The following is a 24,959-nucleotide window of genomic DNA, read 5'->3' as shown; positions in this document are numbered from 1 at the left end:
TGGAACAAAACAAAAAAAGGCAGGAAAAAAAGCAAATTGGACATGTCACACAAAATTCCAAAAATGGGCTGGACAAAATTATTGGCACCCTTTCAAAATTGTGGATAAATAAGATTGTTTCAAGCATGTGATGCTCCTTTAAACTCACCTGGGGCAAGTAACAGGTGTGGGCAATATAAAAATCACACCTGAAAGCAGATAAAAAGGAGAGAAGTTCACTTTGCATTGTGTGTCTGTGTGTCTGTGTGTGCCACACTAAGCATGGACAACAGAAAGAGGAGAATAGAACTGTCTGAGGACTTGAGAACCAAAATTGTGGAAAAATATCAACAATCTCAAGTCCATCTCCAGAGATCTAGATTTGCCTTTGTCCACAGTGCGCAACATTATCAAGAAGTTTGCAACCCATGGCACTGTAGCTAATCTCCCTGGGCGTGGACGGAAGAGAAAAATTGATGAAAGGTTGCAACGCAGGATAGTCCGGATGGTGGATAAGCCGTCCCAAACAAGTTCCAAAGAAATTCAAGTTGTCCTGCAGGCTCAGGGAGCATCAGTGTCAGCGCGAACTATCCGTCGACATGTAAATGAAATGAAACACTATGGCAGGAGACCCAGGAGAACCCCTCTGCTGACACAAAGACATAAAAAAGCAAGACTAGTTTGCTAAAATGTACTTGAGTAAGCCAAAATCCTTCTGGGAAAACATCTTGTGGACAGATGAGACCAAGATAGAGCTTTTTGGTAAAGCACATCATTCTACTGTTTATCGAAAACGGAATGAGGCCTAAAAAGAAAAGAGCACAGTACCTACAGTGAAATATGGTGGAGGTTCAAAGATGTTTTGGGGTTGTTTTGCTGCCTCTGGCACTGGGTGCCTTGACTGTGTGCAAGGCATCATGAAATCTGAAGATTACCAAAGGATTTTGGGTCGCACTGTAGAGCCCAGTGTCAGAAAGCTGGGTTTGCGTCCGAGATCTTGGGTCTTCCAGCAGGATAATGACCCCAAACATAAATCAAACAGCACCCAGAAATGGATGGCAACAAAGCGCTGGAGAGTTCTGAAGTGGCCAGGAATGAGTCCAGATCTAAATCCCATTGAACACCTGTGGAGAGATCTTAAAATTGCTGTTGGGAAAAGGTGCCCTTCCAATAAGAGCGACCTGGAGCAGTTTGCAAAGGAAGAGGGTCCACCCGGATGAGAGGTGTAAGAAGCTTATTGATGGTTATAGGAAGCGACTGATTTCAGTTATTTTTTCCAAAGGGTGTGCAACCAAAGGGTGCCAATAATTTTGTCCAGCCCATTTTTGGAGTTTTGTGTGACATTATGTCCAATTTGCTTTTTCCCCTCCCTTTGTTTGTTTTGTTCCAATACACACAAAGGGAATAAACGTGTATAGCACAACATGTGTTACTGCAATACTTTTCTGTGAGAAATACTTGATTTTCTGGAAAAATTTCTGGGGCGCCAACAATTTCGACCATGACTGTATGTCATTGTCATTAGAATATTGCTCTCGGAATGGGTAATATAAGATTTAAAAATTACTCTACCTGTAAAGTAGTGATTTACCTGAGAAGTAAAAGCTAATGTTGTCAAGGAGATTTAAAAATCCCTTCACCATGGTCCCAGTTCTATCTCTGCCTTCTTCCAGGAAGTGGAAACACACACATATACAAACATGTATAAAATAAGGCCAAACCATGGATTAATGTTTCTTTAAGTGTGATCGTCAAACAAAGTTGCTAAAAACAGCAAGAAAGATCAATAAATTACAGAGGTTTAAACTTTTTAGGTAGCTGGGTCATAGGTTTATTTTGCTTGGTGAAAACCAGTCTTTCAAATGTTTCAGTTAATTGAAGGACTTAGAGCCATCCTCTGTTCTTGATTTCCAAAAGGACCGATTCATAGCACTGTCTAACAGTATGTTCCAGTTGAATTAGTTGGCCACATCCAACTGATAACCGTGTTCTGGGGAGGAAATGAGAAAATGAAGAAATGAGAAAAAAATGCAATCTGCTAAACCTAGCCCAGTCCCTTCTGTTATGACTTTCTGTAGCAGTTTTTCTTTTTTTTGTTTTAAAAAGTTTTATTTTGACATTCTTATCCAATAACATATCCAATAACATATTTAATGTACCCTCATATACAATTAATCGGATCTGCCTGGTCACCACCCCCTTCCTTTTCCTTTTACTCTCCTTCTTTACCTTCTTCTACTTTCCATAACCATCCTCCCCCTCTCTTATCTACATCCTCTCCTCTTTCCTCCCTATTCCTTTCTTCTCCCTCTTCCCCTCTTCCTTCCTTCCTTTCCTCCTCCTCCTCTTCTCTTTCCTCCTTCTCTCTTCTACTCCTTCTTTCCCTTCATTCTAAAGTAGTAACCAGGCAGGTCCGATCTTACATTAATTATACATCTTCAATCATCTTTGTACATTAACTATCAATCCATTTTCTACCCCTTCCCTCCCTTCCCTTCCTCCCCACCCCCAGGACTTCCCAGAACCCAGTACAGGGTATAAAACTAACAAAAAAAATCAAAATCTAGCACAAATCATAATCCATAGTCGTTCCTTAAAACCTCCACTCCTTCCAAAGACAAAGAAGATACTTTTCTTCCACTCCATTATATATCAGACCATTCCACTCCTAGAATTCTCCAAAGTTTCCAATTGAGTTAGTGTTTATTCTTGAATAAAGTACGTAGTTTTTAATATCCAACCTTCATCAATCAATATCAAAACAACATTCCATCTTCCAATATTCACCAAGGTTTCTTCTAAAATGTCTTTCTTCCCTTAGCAATCTCTCAAAAATAGTTCATATTTCCGACTTAGTTTCTTTAATTTTTCTGTCCAACCTTCAGGGGTAAGCAATAGTCCATCTTTTCACATCTTTAACATTTATATATACAACAAATAATATTACAAATATCCAAAGTGTCAATTGTAATAATTAAAATCTTCACTTTACCTTACTTATGTCAAATAACATTGTTAAAATTACACCTATATCATCCACAATATATCTATTATAACAATTACATTCTAATTAACATTACATCCATCTCTTAAATATAATATTTAATCCAAGTTCCTAAATTTTACTATCTATCCTCCAAAATTAAACAATATTCCATCTTCCTATTCCTTTATACCTTTAATATATCATATAGTACCCCTAAAATTACACATTTATATCCACAATAAGTCATTTACAAAAATTAACCATAATCATATTTAATAAAGTTAAACATTCTCCTCCTTCTTCTATCTTACACATTTTCAACCATCTATTCACCATTCAACTTAACATCTGTTAACAAAGAATTCCCAATCTTTAATACATTAGTATAAAAATCTCGTGCTTTACAAATTGTATTGAGAAAATACTTTTTCCTTTATAATTCAGTGTTAAACCTGCTGGAACCTCCCATCTAAAATATATCTGATGTTTCTTAAGCTCATCCACCAGAAAGGCAAATTCTTTTCTCTTTCTTAACATTTTAGGAGGAATTTCCTTCATCATTATTATATCTTGTCCTAATATTTGAAATTTATTTTTATAAAATGCTTGCAAAATTCCATACCTAATCCTCTTATTTGTAAAATAAATAACCACATCTCTCGGTAAACACTTCTGCCTTGCCCACCAGGAATTAACACGATAAATTTTTCAATATTAACTTCAAAATCTTCTGGTTCCATTCCTCTATCTGGGCAAAGGCCTGAATAAAATCTCTTTCAAATTTTCCTCTTTAAATTCTCTTAAACCCCTTACCCTTATAGCATATTCCATTAATTTATATTGTAATATAACCCTTTCTTCCTCTGCCTTATCAGCCTTAACCTGAATATCATCTATTTTATTTTCTAAATTCAAATTAATTTGAACTTCATCTATTTTCCTTTGCAAATCTAAATTAATTTGGTTAAATTCATTCAGTCTTTCTTCTGTCTGTGTACTAGATAACAATAATGGAGTAATTGATTCCTTTAATTTTTTCATCTCCTTACTCTGCTCTTCCACCAAATCTTTAAAATCCAGTATTTCTCTCTCCATTTCATTAAATTTTTGATCTATTTCTGAAAAATGAGCCTCCATAAGCTCCTGTAAAAAATTCCTTAGACTGTCTTTAATATCTTCTTTCAATTTCCGTACCTGAAGTGAAGATATTTCCAATAATTTAGAAGTGGTTAAATCTCTTTGCTTAAAAGCCATTTTATAACTAAGTAATATCAAGAAGAAGAAGAAGAAAAAATAAAAAAAGGGGAGGAATAAAGAAAAAAACCCCAATAAATTTTTCTTCTTAAACACTGTAAAAAAAGATAATAAAAAGAAATAGATTTTTTTAAAAAAGAATTCCATTTAGAAAAAAAATCTTGTTATTTTCTTCTTAGAGGTTCCACACCAGCAATTGTAATCAGCATTTCCTTAGCTTTCACTTTCAAAAAACAAAACGCCATCTTTCTTCATCTCCACTCTTCAAATAACTTCTCTGTCAGGGAGTTAAAATCATCTTACAAGCAAATGCCAGCCTTCCTGCTTTCGATTCTTCCGTGTTGAAAATTTATCATAAATCCTCTTCAGTCACGGAGATGGACGCTGCGTTTTGCTCTGCTTTTTGCAGAGGCGTTCTGGACTCTGGAGCTTTTTTGAACTATCGAAGGAGCGTTTCCCATCAAACCACCAGAAATCATTCTGGGGCTTTTCTTGGGGGCTCAAACTTCAGTTCAAATGCTCATCTCCCCCTCTTTGCCCGAGGCAGAGATTTACGAGCTGTTGACAGAAGATTAGCACTGTCTAAACAGCTCTCACAGAATCACAAAGAACGGGCGGACTGAAATTGCCGCCATTAACACAGCGGAGCCAAACCGGAAGTCTCTGTAGCAGTTTTTCAAAATACACAAGATTATTTTCTTCTAAGTGTTGGACTAGCTTCCGTTGTGAGTATTGATTTAAAGTATCCTTTATAGCCTTTAAAGCTCTAAGCAGCTTGTTATACCTGGAGGAATGTCACTTTCAATATGAAACTATCTGTATCTTTCAAGAAACCTTGTTCTACAGATCTTGCCAACTTCTGCAGTGCATCAACTGAAGATATTGGAAAAGGATTTACAGTGCAGTACTCAGGGTTTTGCACTCCCTTCTAAGGAAGGACTGATATATAAACTGTCAGCTGCTTGCCAAGTGGCAATCACCATTTTATTTTCAGCAGGCTTCCAGCTTGCTAGGGAGATAAATTTTAATCTAGGTTGTTTTACTATTTTGCATAATGTATTGGTCTTTTATCGGTGGCTATTAGTTATCACATATGTTTTTGGGGAGAGACTAACCTTTATGATGACTTTTTGTTAAGATTCTTTGGAATTTATTATCACATAAATGAATATTGAAACTTGGAATAAAGAAATCATGCTTCAGCACACTCTTTTATTAGAAACTGCATCAAGTAGATCCTGTATGCTTTGGAATTTGAATTTCTCACAGTTAAAGCAATTTAAAGACATTTGTAAAGAAAGCAATAATGACGAGATATATTAGACAAACTGTTATATGGGTCTCATAGTACCTTTCCTTTTTAAATTCTGCTGACATCCGTTTAGCATTCCATCTCTATCTTAGAAAGATTATGTAAAAATGTACATATGGGCATATAAAAATGCAAATCTCACCAATGAGCCATTATTTCTACATACTTATTACTTCCTTTTCCAAAAATAGCACCCCCCCACTTTTTTAGAATGGTTAATGTAATGTTAGAACTATTTTTTTCTCTCAGAATGCATCAATTTGGATCTCCTAGATTAGACTGCCATTTTTTCAGAAGTGTTCCTTCTAGAACAGGAAGTAATTCAGAGTATTTTAGATGTCATACTACTTTCCTTAAATAAATGCATGCACCCAACATGATTTAATAATGTTAAAGGGGGATTATCAATCCATTTTAAAGATCGTCTTGTCTAGAAAATGAATTAAACTTCTAGTTCTTTCATTTGATATAGCCTCACTTCCCTTCAAAAGGTCACTTTTTCCATCAATGGAAAACCAATCTGTTTATATCAGGTGAATGGCCAACTTCACAAATACTACTTACCTTCCAGTTTCCTTAGCATATGAAACTACCTTAGCATATTCATTCATTTTATCAGTATAGAAGTCACTGTCATATAAGACTTAGGGTACAGCCTCTTCTACATTCCAGTGTATATCAGAGCAAAATTATAAACCCATGACAGATTTAAAACTATCCCAGAATCTGGAAGTTACTAGTGAATAATTATATCCTGGACAAGACAATTATTTCCCCAGAACTTCATCTCAGTAAGGATCAAACTTCAGCACTACAGATATGCCATTAAATTAAGCTAGGTAATTATCTATGTTGTAGCCAAACCTCTGATGAAAATATGGGGAGATTCATTCAAAAATTATATGACTGTATTTGATTTCTGCCCAGAATCCTCAAAGTTGATTTCAGACATGCTTAAGAAAATAATTACATTTTTAGGATGGAACTAATTACCTTGGTCACCAGTGGTGAGATTCAAATTTTTTTACTACCGGTTCTGTGGGCGTGGCTCGGTGGGCATGGTGTGGTTTGGTGGCCGTGGCTTAGTGGGCGTGGCAGGGGAATGATACTATAAAATCTCCATTCCCACCCCACTCCAGGGGAAGGATACTGTAAAATCTCCATTCCCACCTCACTCTAGGGGAAGGTTACTGCAAAATCCCCATTAGAATAGATGGGGGCAGGGCCAGTTAGAGGTGGTATTTACGGGTTCTCTGAACTACTCAAAATTTCCGCTACCAGTTCTCCAGAACTGGTCAGAACTTGCTGAATACCACCTCTGTTGGTCACCCGGCCTTATCGATATCAGGAAATCGTGCAAGGCACTTTAGAAAACAGCACTAGCAAAAAATCAACATTCCCAAATATAACGATCTCAAGGCACCGTGAAACCCGAAAAAGTGACATATGCATAGTGTATACATATCCTTTTTACCTTTGGGCTTGCTATAAGTTTTATGAGCTTTTTTGATTTAAAAAGGTACCATCTGACAATTGCTAACACAGGATGTCATGTAAAGCCTCTTGGTCTGAAACATTCTGTGCTGTTCTGATTTCATTCTCTGTTTTTATATATTTTTGGAAAGTTTTTCTATATTGTTATGTTTTAATTATGGGTTGTTTTATTGTTATATTTGATCTAATTAAGTCTAACAAACTAGAATAAGAATTAGCCAAATGTGATTAGACACACAAGGAATTTGATTCTGATACATAAGTCTCAGTGTACATACAATAGATCATTAAAATAATGGTAATCATCAAAACAATTTGAAAAGAAAAAATATTCTTCCTAATATATTTACTTTCTTCAAGCTACACTGATACTCTTTTTTTTCTCTTAATGATTTAATATTAAAAAGTTATATAGGTAGTCCCCACCTTACAATTGGTAGCTTAGCTACCATTCAAAGTTACGATCCATCCAAAAAAGGAAAATTACAACCTGAATTCATATTCTGGAATGTTGGGCTCCCTCCTCTATCATGTGATCAAACTTCGGGTACTTGGCATCACGGCCACATTTATGGCCATTTGCATCACTCTGCAGTCACATGACGGCAATATTACAACTGTTTTGCTAAAAACCAGCACATATTTCTGGGTCATTTACCACTCAGGGGATTTGCTTAATACCCATCTTCACTTAATGCCCAAGAAGTCTGCTTATTGCCTATGGCATTCGCTTAATAACTGTGAAGTAGGCTCCATTACAGTTGTATGTCGAGGCTACTTCTAATGCTCCAAAGCAGCTGCACAGAAAAAATATAGCTGCTAATTGTTTGCTAATTTAGGCCAATATGCCAACATGAACTTGGAAAAGGAATCAGATTATTTGATAAGCATAACAAACTTCTCTGAAACAGTATTGGGAAAGTTATATAAATTTAATAAATAAATAAGTAAACAAACAAATAAATAAATATGCAACAGGTACTTACAGAAGTATGTAATATTCATATTTAATTATAGCCTTTTAAATGTTTGTTAAAATGCTACTTGACCCTCTACGTAATAGGATTAACAAAAACAGTTTTTTTGCATAGACTGTTGCATGGGAAGGTTATGAAAAACATTTAATATTACTTTATTTTTGTTCCTTTTAAAAAAAAAAAGCTTACCTGTATGTTTCTTGGGAAATACAGTCATAAAGTTCCTCAGCAGTAAATTTTGTACTATTATTTACCTATGAATTAAAAAGACACCAATTTACTAATGTAGGAAAACTCATTCTCAAATACTAATGTTATATACTGGAAACTGTTTGTTGCTGTAATAAAAGCAAATAAAAGCTTCAGATTTGTTTAAAAATTAACTCTTATGAATTTCCCCACAAATCGTATACCAGTATTAACACTGTAGACAGCAACATCAGCAGCAAAAGAATTTGATGGAAGACAATTTTAGTGAACCTTGAGAGTTTGAGAAAGCTTCCCCTTTCTGATAATCTTAATGCATGTGCAAATGCTGTTTGTAGTGGGAAAAGAATGGTTTAATCAAGATCGTGGGAGGATCTTATATAAGCTTTTGTCAGGTGTGAAGGATCAGGGCCATACGTTAAGTTGCAGCACAGATTTATTCAAGCTATACAGAAGAATCTAATCTAGTAACAGTCGGCACTAAACTGATGCTAGATAAGAGTCAATGGAATTCAAGAGGGCCTCGACATGGATCGTTTGTGGCAATGCAAGGACTCTAAACTGATGACAAGTATAACTCTGCCTACTCTTCGTCTACAGCTTTGACTAGTAAATCAGTGCTAAGCAAGACATGCATTTTTTTAGTTACTATATAGCTATGTAACTTCCTCCCCATATATTTTTACTCTGTTTGAACCAGAGCAACACTTTTGTACCCAAGGGACATTGGGAGAGAACATTTTTAAGACCTGATTTGAACACAGAGGATGTGGCCTGTTATGAAGTCATAAGAGGGAATTCAATTTAATCATTCAGAGCAAAATGGGTGCCCTAAGTTTTGTATATTTAAAGTACTTATTTTTCTGCTTAACCTTGCCCAAATGATTAATAATTTTGTCTTGTCAAATTCGAGGGTACTTTGTACAGCCAATGAGTCACCACCCCTGACCCATTTATGACTTTATAACCAAAATGGTATTTTCATTAGACTACAATTCAACATATATCTCTATGTATTATGAATTCAAAAAATTCATAATACATAGAGTGAAGTACATTTAAACAATTGTGTAGGTCTTTTCAAAGTGCATACATAAACCTTTATTTTGTTTTAAATGTGTACCAGACTGCTTTGAAATCTTTATCCAAAATATCTTTCTTTTCGATCATAGACAATTTAACAACAAACATACCAAACTCACCTCATTATTAGTTAAGAACCTATACAAAGCCCAAACATCCTGAAAGCTACAATTTGGCACTAAAACTCTAGAAAAAAAGAAATAGAGATAGAAAATTAAAGGATTTTTAACACACGAATGTTAACAATGTTATAGCATACCCCCTTTCCCTACAATTTTATACACATATAAAGATAGGTATGAGGTTTAGGTCTAAAACCTAACCTGATCCCAGAAAACACTAGTCAGAAGATGAAAACTTAACTTTGTACATATTTATACTGGTCTACCCTTTTTATATATTAAATATATAATATTTTATATATTAAATATAAAATATTTTATATATTAAATATTTATACCAGTATAAATATTTATACATATTTATACTGGTCTACCCTACAACCACGATGGGGTGGTCACTAACCTTGAGCCAGACATCCTAGAATGTGAAATCAAATGGGCCTTAGGAAATCTGAGCAACAACAAAGCTAGTGGAGGAGACAGTATTCCAGCTGAGCTATTCAAAATCTTGAAAGACGACGCAGTAAAAGTGCTACACCCAATTTGCCAGCAAATTTGGAAAACTCAACAATGGCCACAGGATTGGAAAAGGTCAGTTTACATTCCAATTCCAAAGAAAGGCAATGCCAAAGAATGTTCAAACTATCGCACCATTGCACTCATTTCACATGCTAATAAGGTTATGCTTAAAATCCTACAAGCTAGGCTCCAGCAGTATGTGGATCGAGAACTACCAGAAGTACAGGCAGGATTTCGTAGAGGCAGAGGAACTAGAGATCAAATTGCCAACATACGCTGGATCATGGAGAAAGCTAGGGAGTTCCAGAAAAACATCTACTTCTGCTTCATTGACTATGCTAAAGCCTTTGATTGTGTGGATCACAACAAATTGTGGCAAGTTCTTAAAGAGATGGGAGTACCAGACCATCCTATTTGTCTCTTGAGAAACCTGTATGCGGGTCAAGAAGCCACAGTGAGAACTGGACACGGAACCACTGATTGGTTCAAAATTGGGAAAGGCTGTATACTATCACCTGCCTATTTAACTTATATGCAGAACACATCATGAGAAAGGCGGGGCTAGATGAATCAAAAATTGGAATTAAGATTGCCGGAAGAAGTATCAACAACCTCAGATATGCAGATGATACCTCTCTAATGGCAGAAAGCGAAGAGGAACTAAAGAGTCTCTTGATGCGGGTGAAGGAGGAGAGTGCAAAAGTTGGCTTGAAACTCAACATTAAGAAAACTAAAATCATGGCATCCGTCCCTTTCAATTCCTGGCAGATAGATGGTGAAGAAATGGAGGTAGTGACAGATTTTATTTTCCTGGGCTCCAAGATTACCGCAGATGGGGACTGCAGCCAAGAAATTAAAAGACGCTTGCTCCTGGGGAGGAAAGCTATGGCAAATCTAGACAGCGTACTAAAAAGCAGAGACATCACCCTGCCAACAAAAGTGCGTATAGTCAAAGCTATGGTTTCCCCAGTTGCAATGTATGGCTGTGAAGGTTGGACCATAAGAAAGGCTGAGCGCCAAAGAATTAAGGCCTTTGAACTCTGGTGCTGGAGAAGACTCCTGCGAGTCCCTTGGACTGCAAGGCGAACAAACAAGTCAGTTCTAGAGGAGATCGACCCTGACTGCTCTTTAGAAGGCCAGACCCTGAAGATGAAACTGAAATACTTTGGCCACCTAATGAGAAAGAAGGACTCACTGGAGAAGAGCCTAATGCTGGGAAAGATTGAGGGCAAAAGAAGAATGGGACGACAGAGAACAAGGTGGCTGGATGGAGTCACTGAAACAGTAGGCATGAATTTAAATGGACTCCAGAGGATGGTAGAGGACAGGAAGGCCTGGAGGAATGTTGTCCATGGGGTCGCGATGGGTCGGACATGACTTCGCAACTAACAACAACAACCCGTTTGTTGCTTCTGTTGGGCAAGAAATAAATATATCACTTACTTTTATTATATTTTAATCTCTGTATCATCTGTGTGTCAAACTGGGTGATCTACCATTGACCACTAGACTTGTGCAGTCAAACTAAGTAGCACAGCCGAGAGTGGTTTCACTCTGCCAGTACAAGGCTAATCAGTATTATTTTCACAATTTTCATCTCTAATTGTTTGTGTCTTACTTGAGGACACCAAACCACAAACTGAACCTGGCTCAGGCTCTATGCAATGTAAAAAGGGGATAGCCTGTTCAGTAACTATTAACAAGCAGAACCACTAATTATATTTGTAGTGGGCTGATCAATCCTAAAAAAAAGGGAAGCTAAAAAGGAGTTGGTTGTTTTGAGGGCAAAAGGGGGATTTAGGAAATAGCTGATGGACAGACAGGATTTATTTAAAACAAGCAGTACTGGATTGCTCTTTAAGAGCTAATTCCTTAAATGCTGCAAATTGGTCTTAAGTAACAGTCTCAACATCTTTTTTACATCATGGCAACTGAAACTGAATGCAGTATTCCAAGTGTGGCCTTATCAAGGCATTATAAAGTGGTATTAACACTTCACGTGATCTTGATTCTGTCCCTCTGTTTATGCACCCCAGAACTATGTTGGCTTTTTTGGCAGCTGCTGCACACTGCTGGCTCATATCTAAATGGTTGTCCACTAGGACTCCAAGATCCCTTTCACAGTTACTTCTATTGAGCAAGGTACCACATATACAGTACCTGCACATTTTGTTTTTCTTGCCTAAGTGTAGAACCTTACTTTTTTCAACACTGAATTTCATTTTGTTAAGATAGCACCCAATGTTCAAGTCTGTCAAGATCCTTCTGTATTTTAAGCTTATCTTCTGGAGTGTTGGCTATTCCTGCCAGCTTGGTGTCATCTGCAAATTTGATGAGTTCCCCATCTATCCCCTCATCCAAGTCATTGATGAAGATGTTGAAGAGTACTGGGTCTAAAACAGAGCCTTGGGGTACTCCACTGCATACTTCCCTCCATGTAGATGCAGTTCCATCGAGGACTACACATTGAGGAATTGAAAGCTGTTTGAATGTAAGTTGTGCACGTGAGATAAGGAAGCTAAAAGCCAAGTTAACTTGACAGGGTAATACAAGGCAAGTGGTGAAGATTAATTCAAACTATCTCCTTCTGGAAAAGACAGAGCAATTATCCCCGCAAACGGTTATAAGTAAGAAAGGGATGTGGATCAGGATGCTAAAGCAAGGCATGTTGGATTGCAAAAATGGCTGGACTGGGAGATGAAGCCCAGGAAAAAAGACTGGCATTATAGAAACTGCTCGTAGATTTCTAAGAGTTGTAAACAATTGTGGAAAGTAGTACCGTAGACAACTCCAAGATGCCTCCTCCCAAAATCAGGACAAGGGAAGGAGAAAGCCACATATATATTAGATCAGGGGTTCCCAACCCACAGCCCATTACCAGGCCGTGGCCTATTCACGTGAGCAACTGACCAGTGTGCATGCTGCTTGACTTGCTCTAGCAGTGGGCTTTGTGCAAGTTGAGCTGCACATGCATGCACCTGCCAGACGCACGTGGCCTGGTTTCCACCCACCCACCCAACTGGGCAGCCAAGCCTTAAAGGCTGGACACCACTGTATTAGATATCTGAGCCTGAACTACTGAGATAGCTGAGAAGGATACCATGAACATTTTAGAAGAGATTGAGATCTGTCTCACCTGACTGGTTTCAGGCCACATGTGCAGCTTGGCAAGATTTATAGGAACAACACTCAATGTCTAAGTCTGATCAGTTTTCTGATAGGGATAATTGTTGTTTGGGTTACTATGTGATTCTAACTGAAGTGAATGCATTCCTGTAATATTTAATAGCAATGAGCTAAGTTTCCAAGGATTCCGCATTTCAAGAACCCATTCCTGGAGCCTGTATATGAACCCCAGAATTATGTAGCATAGTTGCGTGGCAGTAGGTATAGAAAATAAGTACAGCCAAGAGAACAAGTACAGGATATATCACATGCTACTCAATATACTTGTTGATATGCAAAGGTTATGTTTAATGGCCCTGTCATGTAATATCTTGCCTTATGTGATGTTAGTATCACTGTATCAAAAATGGGCAACCTAAGACCTTTGGCTATTTCATCTAGAATCTAGAGAATCCTAAAAATCCTCACCATTGTTTCACATTCATTATGTGATCAGTTACTGCTCTCTAATAGCTATTCATATTTTTCAAATGGCTGAGAAAACACTAGGTTATATCAGAGCCACACCCACTATTCAGTTCATGGATACTTACTGCTGAATTCCAGCAAGAATTTCGTTCACTGTGCTCATTAATTTCTGCAGACCCATAAAAGCTTCTTGAAATGAAGACATATTCGAAGTCGGGGGTATAGCACTAAGGTCTACTTTTTGGAAAATTTCAAAACTAAAAAAAAAAAGAGTAATGTTAAAAAGTTAATTACAAATTAACATGGACTCATTTTTCCCCACTGCAGTCCAATCCCACCAAATTTGCCAAAAACTAACAAATACAGACCTGAGATTTGTTCGTAACTGATGATCCCTAACCCAACACTATCATCTCTGTCTAAACCACAGCAGCCAAGAGACTTCCCTCCAAAGTATTAAGTGACAAGGCCTAAATGATATCACACACTTTAAGATTTCAGTCAAACAAAGTGTCTAGGGGAAGGAAAATATTTTAACGATGGCATATTGCCAAGGGATGTTTGTGCTATAGTAGATATAAGTGGGGGGAAACCCCAATTGCTGGTTAAAAAGGAAAAAAAAAATTCTTGGAATGATGAGTTCATTATGTGTGAAATGACTTCCAAATTATAGAAAGCAAACAACTCTTTCCAATAATTAAATAGCAATTTTGTGGCAGAGACCCTTGTAGGCAGTGAGATGGACCGGAAACACAAAACAACAGAAACACAAACACTGTGAGGTAGACAGTAACAGAAAGCAAACACTGGACTCTCCAATATGTAAAGGACCTGCTGAAGTTTATTCTTCCCAGTCCCCTGTGTAGTCAGGGATAGGGATTGAAAAAAAAAGAGACAATTTAGATTTCACCAGTCCAAACCCAAAATTCAAAGTAAAACTCAAAATATCTAACCAAGAAGTAAATGAAGCAGTGGTTTTACTCAGCTATGAACATATAAGCAAATCCTTAGCTGAGAACTCACCAGCCCCTTTCTAAGAAAGGCTTTCCAGAATGAGAAACCAGCTACCTGTCCATAGCTCTGGACACTCTGCCTGGGTAATGAGCTGAGTCCTGGTCAGTCCAGAAGAATAAGGGGGTCGGTATATGGGTAATCTAGCAAGTGTTTTCTCTGTAAGGTAGTTTTTGTCATTCTCTGACATATCCTTCAACCATCTTCTCCAATATCCCGCCTCCCCCTTGTCCTTTTTTAAGAAATGCCTTTATGCTTAGTAGGTCTGAATCTGTAGACACAGGACCTATTAAGTCCTGTGTCATACTCTTGTGTAGAGACTTACTCAGAAGGAAGCAGTCGCTTTCAAGATAGTTTTTAAAACTAGTTAATATTACATGAGTCAATATGCAGTCTTCGGAGAAGGGCGGGATATAAATTCAAAAACAAAACAAAACACCACGATATGCAGAAATATTGATACAGTGCCATTCCTGTACCTGGCACTTTATTAAATTACACAAGAAAATATTAGGCAGGTCCCAACCACAAAGAATTCACAGTTTAAGCTCAGCAGTGGAGCATGTTTGCAAGAAGACATGACATACATGAACTTCTTAAATCCTGTAAGGAAAGTTTTAAATTAGATTTTATTTAAAAGGATACCAATTTGTTTTAGTAAACATTGTTTTAGCAAATGGTACCTGAACACATTGATTCTGTTCCATACATTTTCAAGGACGGACCAAATTTCCATATGCCTATTTTCTTGTGCTGGAGGCTTTGTTAATGGAGACTTAGCTCCTGTCTGAGTGTGTTCTGACAAAATCACATCTTCCATTTTTTCACATGTATCATTTCCCAAATTAGATGTCAGGGTATCTTTAGAATTTTCTCCTGTACTTGACTCCATCTTAGGAAAACATAACAAAGAAGTAGTAAGAGTACTGCACATAGTAAATGTGCAGCTGTCTATTAGAAATATTTGAGGAATGCCACATAATAATCATCATGAAGTTTTTCTTCCTGCCTTCACAAAAAAGGTGAAATTCAGTTTTTCTTCACTGGTGATTTGAAATATTTATATATCATTTCATAAATTATACATGGGCAGTTCACAATGCAATTTAAAATCTACAAATAATAAAGCTTATCGGAAAAAAAATGGTAATAGCAAATATTTTCAAATCCTAAAGATAAAATAATTTTATAAACTCACAATAGTGATTTTCTAAGACTGTATATTTTCCAGTCAGGTCCTTGCTCATTATGCAAGCTTTTCCACCTGCTCTATTTCCAGGGCCATAAATAAGAGTTCTCCTGGAGATATTTGAAAATATCTCCTGCAAATATTTCCAAATAAGGAACTCTTTACCATACATAACTTGGAAGTGATTTGGAGGAAAGATAATTTAGGTGCCTACTGCTTTCTGGCTGAAGCAACTATGGTTGAGAGGGACCTACTTTTCTCATTGCAATAGCAGACCCAAACCTATAAAAATGTTTTTCTCTCTCTCCTCTCAGACAATTCAAGATACTCCTTTCTTCCTCTGCTCAACTCTTAAATTTAGAATATACTTGTGGATGCAAGATACTTTCCATCAGAATGACTCTAAATTTGGCTGCTTTTCTCCTTTTCCTTATTTTTTTCACACCAGGACAGAGAAAGAGGCAAGAAGAGAAAGAAGGCACTAGAGAATGAATACAAGAGAAGCTAGTAGGCTATTCTAGCTGAAGAAAGGAAGAAGAAAAGATTGATGGCGGTGGTGGGGTTATGCTGCCATAAGTGATACCTGACTTAGGAATGGAAGCAGAGGGAAAGATGGTATATTAGAAGCATCTGTGTCTCTTCCCTCCCTCCCTCCCTCCCTTCATGCTGTTATTTCAATCTGTCTTCTGTTGGGAACCCACAAGGCACTGAAGCAACAGGAGTCACAGCCTAAGCACTTCTATGCCTGAGGTTCCTCCCATACCTTCACAGTGTACATCACTGCTACTACAGAAGCCAATCCTTTTTATTCAGTAGTGAAATTTGGTTCTTGTTTTATCCACAGCAAATGCAATACTAATTTTCATTTAAAAGGAAACAATTCAGACACAACTAACTTTTTTCTCTGAATGATGATAAATGTGAATGCCATCAATCTTGTAACCAGATTTATGCACTCAAAAGAAACTGTGGTTGTCAAAACTTAGTCTGGCTTACCTCTTCAACAGTCTTGAGTAATTTATTCACTTGAGCTAAAGCCCGTGAAAGAAAACCATCATAGGTGGATCTTGAACTGAACATCTCCAACAACATTTTTGACTCCCAGAGGACATTCCTCACTGTTGAATATTCAATTATTTTATCTGTGAAAGGAAGTAGAAAAGAATGTTGTTGAGATCCGAAATCCTTGCTGCTTTATTATTAAATCCTTATGAAAAGGTATACTAAAATGATACGGTTATTCAAGTGTAATTGACTTTTAAAAATATGAGATGCACAATTATAAGGCTTGAAACTGGATTAATTTCTATTACTCTGCCTTGAGTTATACAAAACTATAGAGGAGGAAAAAGAGGAAGAGGAAGAGGAAGAGGAAGAAGAAGAAGAAGAGGAGGAGGAGGAGGAGGAGGAGGAGGAGGAGGGGAGGAGGAGGAGGAAGAAGATGATGAAGAAGAAGAAGAAGAAGGAGAAGGAGAAGGAGAAGGAGAAGAAGAAGAAGAAGAAAGAGTTTCACAGCCTCATAATGCCAAAGGATGCCATCATAACATAATAATATTGTAATAACAGCAGAAACAGAAAAAGGCAAGAAAGATCAAAAATTGGTCAGCACCAGGTAAAAATGAACTGTATGACTTTTGGTTGGTCTGCACACACTCATTGTTAAGTATTTTAACAACATATTGTAAAGAGGTGAAATTGAAGACCGGTTAACATATGGCAAAATCAATCTGATAATGAAAAATCCAACAAAAGGGGCAGTACCAGGCATCTATAGGCCAATTCCTGCTTAACAACAACTGTTAAACTTCTAACTACTGTGGTAAATGATGGAATCCAAAAGCAACTAGTTGAAAATGAGCTCTTTCCATCTGAACAGAAAGGCAACCCCCTAAATAGCAGAGAGAACAAGATCAACTCCCAACTGACAAGATGACTTTGGAAAACTGTAAGAGAAGGAAGACCAACTTGAATGTAGTCTGGACTGATTACAAGAAGGCATTCCACTCCCTGCAACATGATTCAAGTGCCAAGAAATAAGAGAAATCAGTAGAAACATCAGAAGCTTTGTGCAAGGATCAAATAGCACAATAGAAGACACAGTTGCTGGTCAATGATGCCGGACTGGGAGAGGTTGACTTCAAAAGAGGAATGTTTCAAGAAGACTCTGTCATTACATTGACTCCACTGTCAACAATGCTCAACAGGCCAAGCCATGGCTATTGAACATCAAAACTATTTGCTAGGTTACACCACCTCCTTTACAAGGATGATCTGAAGCTGTATGGAATAGAATTGCAGCTCGGCACTGTCCATATATACAGCCAAGATGCTGCAGTGGAGTTTGGACTGGCAAACATGCCACCTTACTGCCAGCAGGGGACAAAATGGTGAAAACTGAAAAAATCAAGATGGAAATAAGAGTCTCAACGAAGATAAGTAGAAACTTTCTGGAACAGGAGTCAATGCACTCAGTCATTCAAGCCTTGGTCATCTCACACTTGGACTACTGCAATGTGCTCTACATGGGGCTATTCTTGAAGAGCATTTGGAAGCTTCAATGGGTGCAGAGTGCAGTGGTGTGGGCAGTCTAGGCCCCCCCTAGAATGGTCCATGTTACTGCACTGGCTGTCAGTCTGCTTCTGGGCGCAATTCAAGTTGTTGGTTATTATTTATAAAATCTTGCATGACGTGGATCCAGGTTACTTGAGGAATTGTGTCACCTTTATAGGACAGGCCCATACAAGAAGGCATACATAGAGAAAGCATGGTGTGGATCTTGTCCGTCAAGGAATTCCTGCTGGCAGGGTCCAGGAGAAGAGCCTTCTGTGCTGCGGCCATGGCCTTTTGAAATCTCTTGAGGTGAGACTGGTTCGCACCCTCCTGACCTTCCGCAAGAGCCTGAAGACCTGGCTCTGCCAGATGGCCAAAGATCTTAAGGGGGAGATTATCATGCTGGAGGTGGTTGATGGACTAAGAGTAAATCCCACCTCCCTGTGCATCTTGCTCCTTCCCTTGTCATGTTTTAATTATAATTTTGTATTCTTTTAATCATACTTTTGTATTGGTGGTGTTATGGTTTTGCCACTTTTGATGTTATAGGTCAGTGGTCCCCAATCTTTGAAGCTTGGTGGCCCAGATTGTGGGGGGAGGGGAACCGGGTCATGCAAGCAGATAGCACATGCATGCGCAGCTCAACTTGCACAAGCTGAGCTGTGTGTGCAAGTCCATCAGCCTGCTGCTTCTGCAAAGAGACCTGCGCGCCCATGCATGCAGGTCCACTGGTCAGGCAGCCTGGTTCCAAATAGGCCAAGGCCAGGGGTTGGGGACCCAGAATCACCTTGTGAAAAGATGGGTTGCAATTAAATTTAATAAATAAATAACAAATAAATAAAAATAGGTGGGCATCCTTCAGGCTAACAATATCAAAAACACCAAAATCAAGAATTTTTTTTTAGTAGTGAATATATCAGATGAATGAAGAAAATTTTAAAGTTCAAACACTCTGGTAGAAATACCACCAAGGCAATTAACACCTGGGCAATTCCAGTCATTAGATATACAACTGGAATAATTGATTGGACTCAAGCTGAAGGAGCTCTAGAGAGGAAGAGCAGAAAAATAATGACAATGAATCATGCCCTTCTTTCAGGCAGCAAAATTGATAGACTCTGTTTACCAAGAAACACAGATGGGGGTGGAATGTTGCAAGTACACCAGATAGTTGAAGAAGAAAAAAGGGCATTGGAAAAAAATATCTGAAGGACAGTGCAGAAGATTTATTGAAACTAATATATCATGAAGGCTTATTGAGTAGGGAAGCGTCCAAGCTGGCCTAAAAAAGACCAACTGAAAAATAGAAAAGATTCATGAAGGCAAAGTATTACATGGTCAGGATATCAAATGGCTAGACCACAAAATAGACCAAGTATTAGAAAGTGAAGAAGCTAAAGTACTCTGGAACTTTGTTATTCAAATAGATAAGCATAATGTCACATAACACCCCAGACTTCATAACTGTCAATAAGACAGACAAAAGAGTCTGGATTGTGGTCATTGCAACACCTGGAGACAAAAAAAAAAAAAGAGAGAGAGAGAGAAGAGAAATATCTGGAAAAATAATAAAACACAAAGTCTTGCAAATAGAAGTAGGACAACCATGGCAAAAGGAAGAAAAGGCAGTACCAAAAGTGATAGGCACCTTGGATGCAATTCCAAAACATATGGAGCACCACTTGAATACCATTGGCATTAACAAAACCATCATCAATCAAGTGTAAAAGGCAACTTTACTTGGAATAGCTTACATCCTGAGGCAGTATCTTTGATATTGTTAAATTATAACATCCACCTATCCCAAGTTCTTGGGAGGGATTTAATGAGTGCACAAAAATGAGAAATCCAGATTAGACATTTGGCAGATTGTACAACCAACATAATCAATAATAAAAAATAAAATAAAACAAGCTTTATATTTTGTAGTACTGATGACTGTCCCCTTTTGATCTAAGTAATTTTGCAAATTAATATAAACACTCCTACCTTTACAAAGATGTGCATAGAGATATTCAATAGTTGAAAAAAGGCTTCTTGATATAAATAGTCCAAAAACAGCCACCCAATGTTTTTTGTAACACTCCAACACATTTGCTAATGTCCAAGGGGGTTTATGATATACTACCTAAGAAAGAAAAATAATTTACTAGTCAGATTTCAGTATCTTTTCTAGAAACATGCCACCTACATCAGCTAGGATACTATAATTATATCCTCCCTATTTTGACAAACAGACAGACATATAAAATAAATGATAGAATCTGATTTTGGAATGGGGTTAATAATACCACCTAACACAATCTTTTCTGATACTTTATTTTCTTCTTTAAAGTCAAATTGTATCAGAGGGATTTAATTTCATCCTTAGAGTATTTTACAATAGCTTGTAACCCCTCATTATATCACGATTATGAAGCTATGAAGGGTCAACAAAATTTTTCAAAACATGTATTATTATCAAAGACATGATGCAAGTATGTTAAGATAAGACTATGTGTATGCCAACACACCATGTAACGCAAAAGGCAAAAATGTGGAATTGAGGATAAAATTCATCTTCCTGAGATTTTCAGATTTTATTTAAGCTATGAAGGTGTCATTTACAAAAATACTGACCTAAATCAGTTGTCACAGATGGCTAAAAGAAGCTGGCAGAATTTTGCCAGTCATGGAGAATCAGGAAATCTGAAGAGCATTAAACAACAAGCAAATCCGGCATTAAGAATGCAAATTTGTAATATATGTTAAGCGATTTGCTCATTTTGCTTACGTAAGCCATGGGATTCAGTTTTTCTTGGCACCCTAATTTTATAAATTTCAGATTATCTAAAATCCAAAATACACTAAGCATGAAGACAGATTTTTGATGAAGGTTTCAAAGGTGTTACTTCTGCACAGCTGTTAGACCTGAGCATTCTAATTATTTTTAAACATATTTTTTTAAAAGGCGTATGACTTTTGCAGCATCCCCATGGCCATGTGATCAAAAGTCGGGTACTTGGTAACTGGCATGTATTTATGACAGTTGTACTGTCCCAGAATCATGTGAAACTCCAGACTTCCAGTGAGGCACTTTAGCATCATTTTTTGGTCTTGTTTTTCCTAATTCTCTGCAACAACCAAGCAAATTTGCTCCCTGTGACAGAATTTCAGGTTTTGGCTTTTTTGGTCCCCCAAACCTTCCCCCTCGCTACCCTACACCCAGGAAGTCAGGTTCAAAAAAATTAATAACACCTGATAGGATGGCTCTTTAATGTATGTAAATCTGAAAATTATGCGCATGCATCCAAGTTGTATCAAAGATGGATGATAGGGCTTGGGTCATGTCTTGGTGTCCTATGAAAAGGGGAATTTACTTTAGAAAAACAGAAGGAACAGGTCAGAAAGCAACTATTAGCCTGACCATGCTCCTTATTCCTCTTAGGGCTCACACCTAATTTAGGGAATAGTATACTGGAGAAAAACAAGCACAGACAGTTAGAACAGAATGCGGTTAAAGATTCTTCTACTGGCATAAATGAATCAGGCTGTGGACAGTAATTGTTCTCATTCTGCATCTACCTTGAGAAGTGGATTTTGAATTAACAGCCCCAAGCTGTAACAATGGCTTATATGTGCAGAAAATTCTGCTGTAAAATGGAAGCATTCTAAAGGAACTTTCAGAAGGAGCTCTTAAAGTGACTTGAGGATACTGTATTAGAGCCTTACATGGCAAACGTGCCAACAAGATGCATTTCAAAGTTTGATACTAAGAGATCTAATAGAGGGAAACAGCATTTAAATATAAAAACTAGAATCTAAAAATATTAAACAATTTAAATGCCATAAAGTGAAAATAATAATGCGAAGCTGTCATCACACACACACACACACACACACAAAAGGGGGGGTGGGGGTGGAAGGAACCTATCAGCCTTGTGGCTAGCAGAAACAGCCCTATCAAATGATCCTTGCCTTTTCTGCTTATAGAAGAAGCAGGATCCCAAAATGCCAAGGAATTCCTAATAATATATAATAGGTTATAACTAAAATTGTAGTCAGAATGTATATAAGTACGTAAGTATATGTAAGAAGCACTGATGCATTCATTACACGTGACTTCCTAATTGGAAGACCTAAATTTCTTTTGAATATTGGAAAATATTCACCTCAATCCATAGATCTCCAAAAGCAATCTTCAATTCTGTTTCTAAAATAGAAGATAAAACATCTCCCAAGCTTTTTTCCATATCAAAAATAATTTCTGAAAGACGATTAGTAGAACTCGTTTCAGTCTTCTTGGGGTATTTATCTGTTCATGAGCAAAACCAAGTTTAATGTTTCAATTTAATTACAGTTCCAGTGCATTAGGGATAAACATAATGAGGCCATAAGCATCCTTTGTACATGATCCCGAGAAAAGATCTATGTGGTGAAAGGAGGTGCAGGCTAGTGCTGTTCAGACTGTTTTGTATGCCAACAGAACTTTTTGCTTTGAAAACTGAAATACTTCCCAGTCCTGTTGGATGATACCCTGATAATACAATACAGCTACCCTTCAAAAAGACCTTGACTTTGTGTCGGAATGGTCAAAAACTTGGCAACTCCAAATCTCAACCAGCAAATGCTCAACCAGCAAATGCTCTGGTTACACACTGGAAAAAAGAATCAGAACACTAAATACAAGCTCGATGGACATTGCCTTGTTGATTACCCTCATCCCATTAAAGACCTTGGAGTTTTTCATATCAAATTTTAGTTTTATATATTTTAAAGTTTTTTAGGCCAATTATAAAATAAGTTTTTTAATTTGTATTTTAAATTGTATATTGTATTGTTTGTTTTTATTTTTGGCTGTACACCGCCCTGAGTCCTTCGGGAGAAGGGCGGTATAAAAATCGAATAAATAAATAAATAAATAAAATAAAAAATGATCTAAGTGACAAAGCCCACTGCAACTACATCGCAAAAAAGGCTTTAAGAGTTGTAAACTTAATCTTGCGTAGCTTCTTCTCCAGAAAGATTACGCTACTAACCAGAGCAAAGAAAACATTTACTAGACCAATTCTTGAATACAGCTCGCCTGTCTGGAACCCACACCTCATTTCTGACATAAATACAATTGAGCGAGTCCAGAAATATTTTACAAGAAGAGTTCTCGACTCCTCTGATTACAACAAAATACCTTATGCTAGCAGATTCGAAATTCTGGGTTTAGAAAATTTAGAACTCCACCGCCTTCGACATGACCTGAATTTAACTCATAGAATGATCTGTTACAATGTCCTTCCTGCTGAAGACTTCTTAAGCTTCAATAGCAACAATACACAAGCACACAATAGATTTAAGCTTAATGCGAACCATTCCAATCTTGATTGCAGAAAATATGACTTCAGTAACAGAGTTGTTAGTGCCTAGAATGCACTACCTGACTCTGTAGTCTCTTCCCAAAATCCCCAAAGCTTTAACCAAAGACTATCTACTATTGATCTCACCCCATTCCTAAGAGGTCTGTAAGAGCATAAGAGCACCAGCATGCCTACCGTTCCTGTCCTAATGTTCCCTTTGATTGTATCCAATTCGTATAGTTATTTCATGCTTATGGTTATATATATGCCTATATATTGTATAGTTATTTCATGCTGATGCTTATATATACTGTTGTGACAAATAAATAAATAAAAATAAAAATAATCACACTGCCCAAGTTCTTCCAAACTGAAATTAGAATTAGAATTCTTTACTGGCCAAGTGTGATTAGACAAGCAAGGAATTTGTCTCCGGTGCATAAGCTCTCAGTGTACATACAACAATAGTGATAGATCATTATCATAGAAAACTACTATATTCAAATGTTCTCTTATACTCTCCCTATTTGCATATCAAAACTCTTCTGTGGTTCCTCAACTTAACTGAGGAACTCTACTGACACCAAAATATAAATTATTTCTCCAACCAATTCATTGCAACTAGTCTGATAAACTTTCAAATTGTTTCTTCCCTATACATAACAAGTACCATTTCTTTAGTGGCTAATAGCCATTTAAAACAGCAGTCCCTAACCTTTCCAGCTTTGCAGACTGGCAGCTGAAGTGGGGGGTTGAAGGGATGGTTCCATCATGCATCCGCCATTTCCGCAGCTTGATTCTGAATGGGCTGCAGCCTGGGGGTTTGGGGACCCTGATTTAGAAGCACAAAAACATTAAGTCAATTAAGAATTTTCATCCAGCTGGAGGTAGATTTTAATGTGCCATATACTTTAGAGTAATGCTGGCATTTCATCAGTGATGATGATTTGGGAAGTTATTTTATGACTCATTTTTTTAAAAAGCTATTTTTCAGTTTTAGGTTGCAAAATTGTACATTTACAGTACCTGGAAATAAACCACACAGAATTCAGAGGCACTTATTCAATTAATTGTCTTGTAGGCCAGTAGTGTCATGCAAATATATAAAGAAAAACCAACCTTTTTCCCATTTGTTATTGGAAGTATCTTCACTAATAATTGTGCCCTTTGGAGTCATTTTCTGGAATGCAGCAACTACATCTGCTTTACTATATGCCTTTATTTCACTCACTAGGGATTTGTTGCACAAATTTTTATCATCCCTATTAAAGAAATACAAATAAACACACCTAGTTTTGCTTTCTTGGGAAAAGGAAGACAGTTCAATGTAGCCATAATGCTGAGCTATGATA

General features: G+C 37.2%; 1 protein-coding gene across 3 annotated transcripts in view; it reads right to left on the bottom strand.

Annotated features, from left to right (window-relative positions):
• Positions 1-1,409: 1,409 nt before the first annotated feature.
• The window catches only part of SWT1 (SWT1 RNA endoribonuclease homolog), a 39,264-nt gene continuing 15,714 nt past the window's right edge, over positions 1,410-24,959 (bottom strand). For 2 of the 3 annotated variants that reach the window (XM_058174413.1, XM_058174414.1), the window contains 10 exons: positions 24,727-24,869; positions 24,323-24,439; positions 22,429-22,571; positions 20,267-20,405; positions 16,724-16,869; positions 15,222-15,430; positions 13,653-13,784; positions 9,412-9,478; positions 8,192-8,256; positions 1,410-1,969 (listed from right to left, as the gene is read on the bottom strand). In XM_058174413.1, the coding sequence (XP_058030396.1) occupies positions 1,864-1,969; positions 8,192-8,256; positions 9,412-9,478; positions 13,653-13,784; positions 15,222-15,430; positions 16,724-16,869; positions 20,267-20,405; positions 22,429-22,571; positions 24,323-24,439; positions 24,727-24,869 (1,267 nt within the window). In that variant the 3' untranslated portion in view covers positions 1,410-1,863. The remainder of the gene's footprint in view (positions 1,970-8,191; positions 8,257-9,411; positions 9,479-13,652; positions 13,785-15,221; positions 15,431-16,723; positions 16,870-20,266; positions 20,406-22,428; positions 22,572-24,322; positions 24,440-24,726; positions 24,870-24,959) is intronic. The other variant, XM_058174415.1, reaches the window with a different exon arrangement.

Source organism: Ahaetulla prasina, chromosome 3, assembly GCF_028640845.1.
Source record: "Ahaetulla prasina isolate Xishuangbanna chromosome 3, ASM2864084v1, whole genome shotgun sequence".
NCBI classification, from domain to species: Eukaryota; Metazoa; Chordata; class Lepidosauria; order Squamata; family Colubridae; genus Ahaetulla; species Ahaetulla prasina.
Note: the sequence above shows the minus strand (reverse complement) of the source record. Positions and strands in the feature narration are given on the sequence as shown.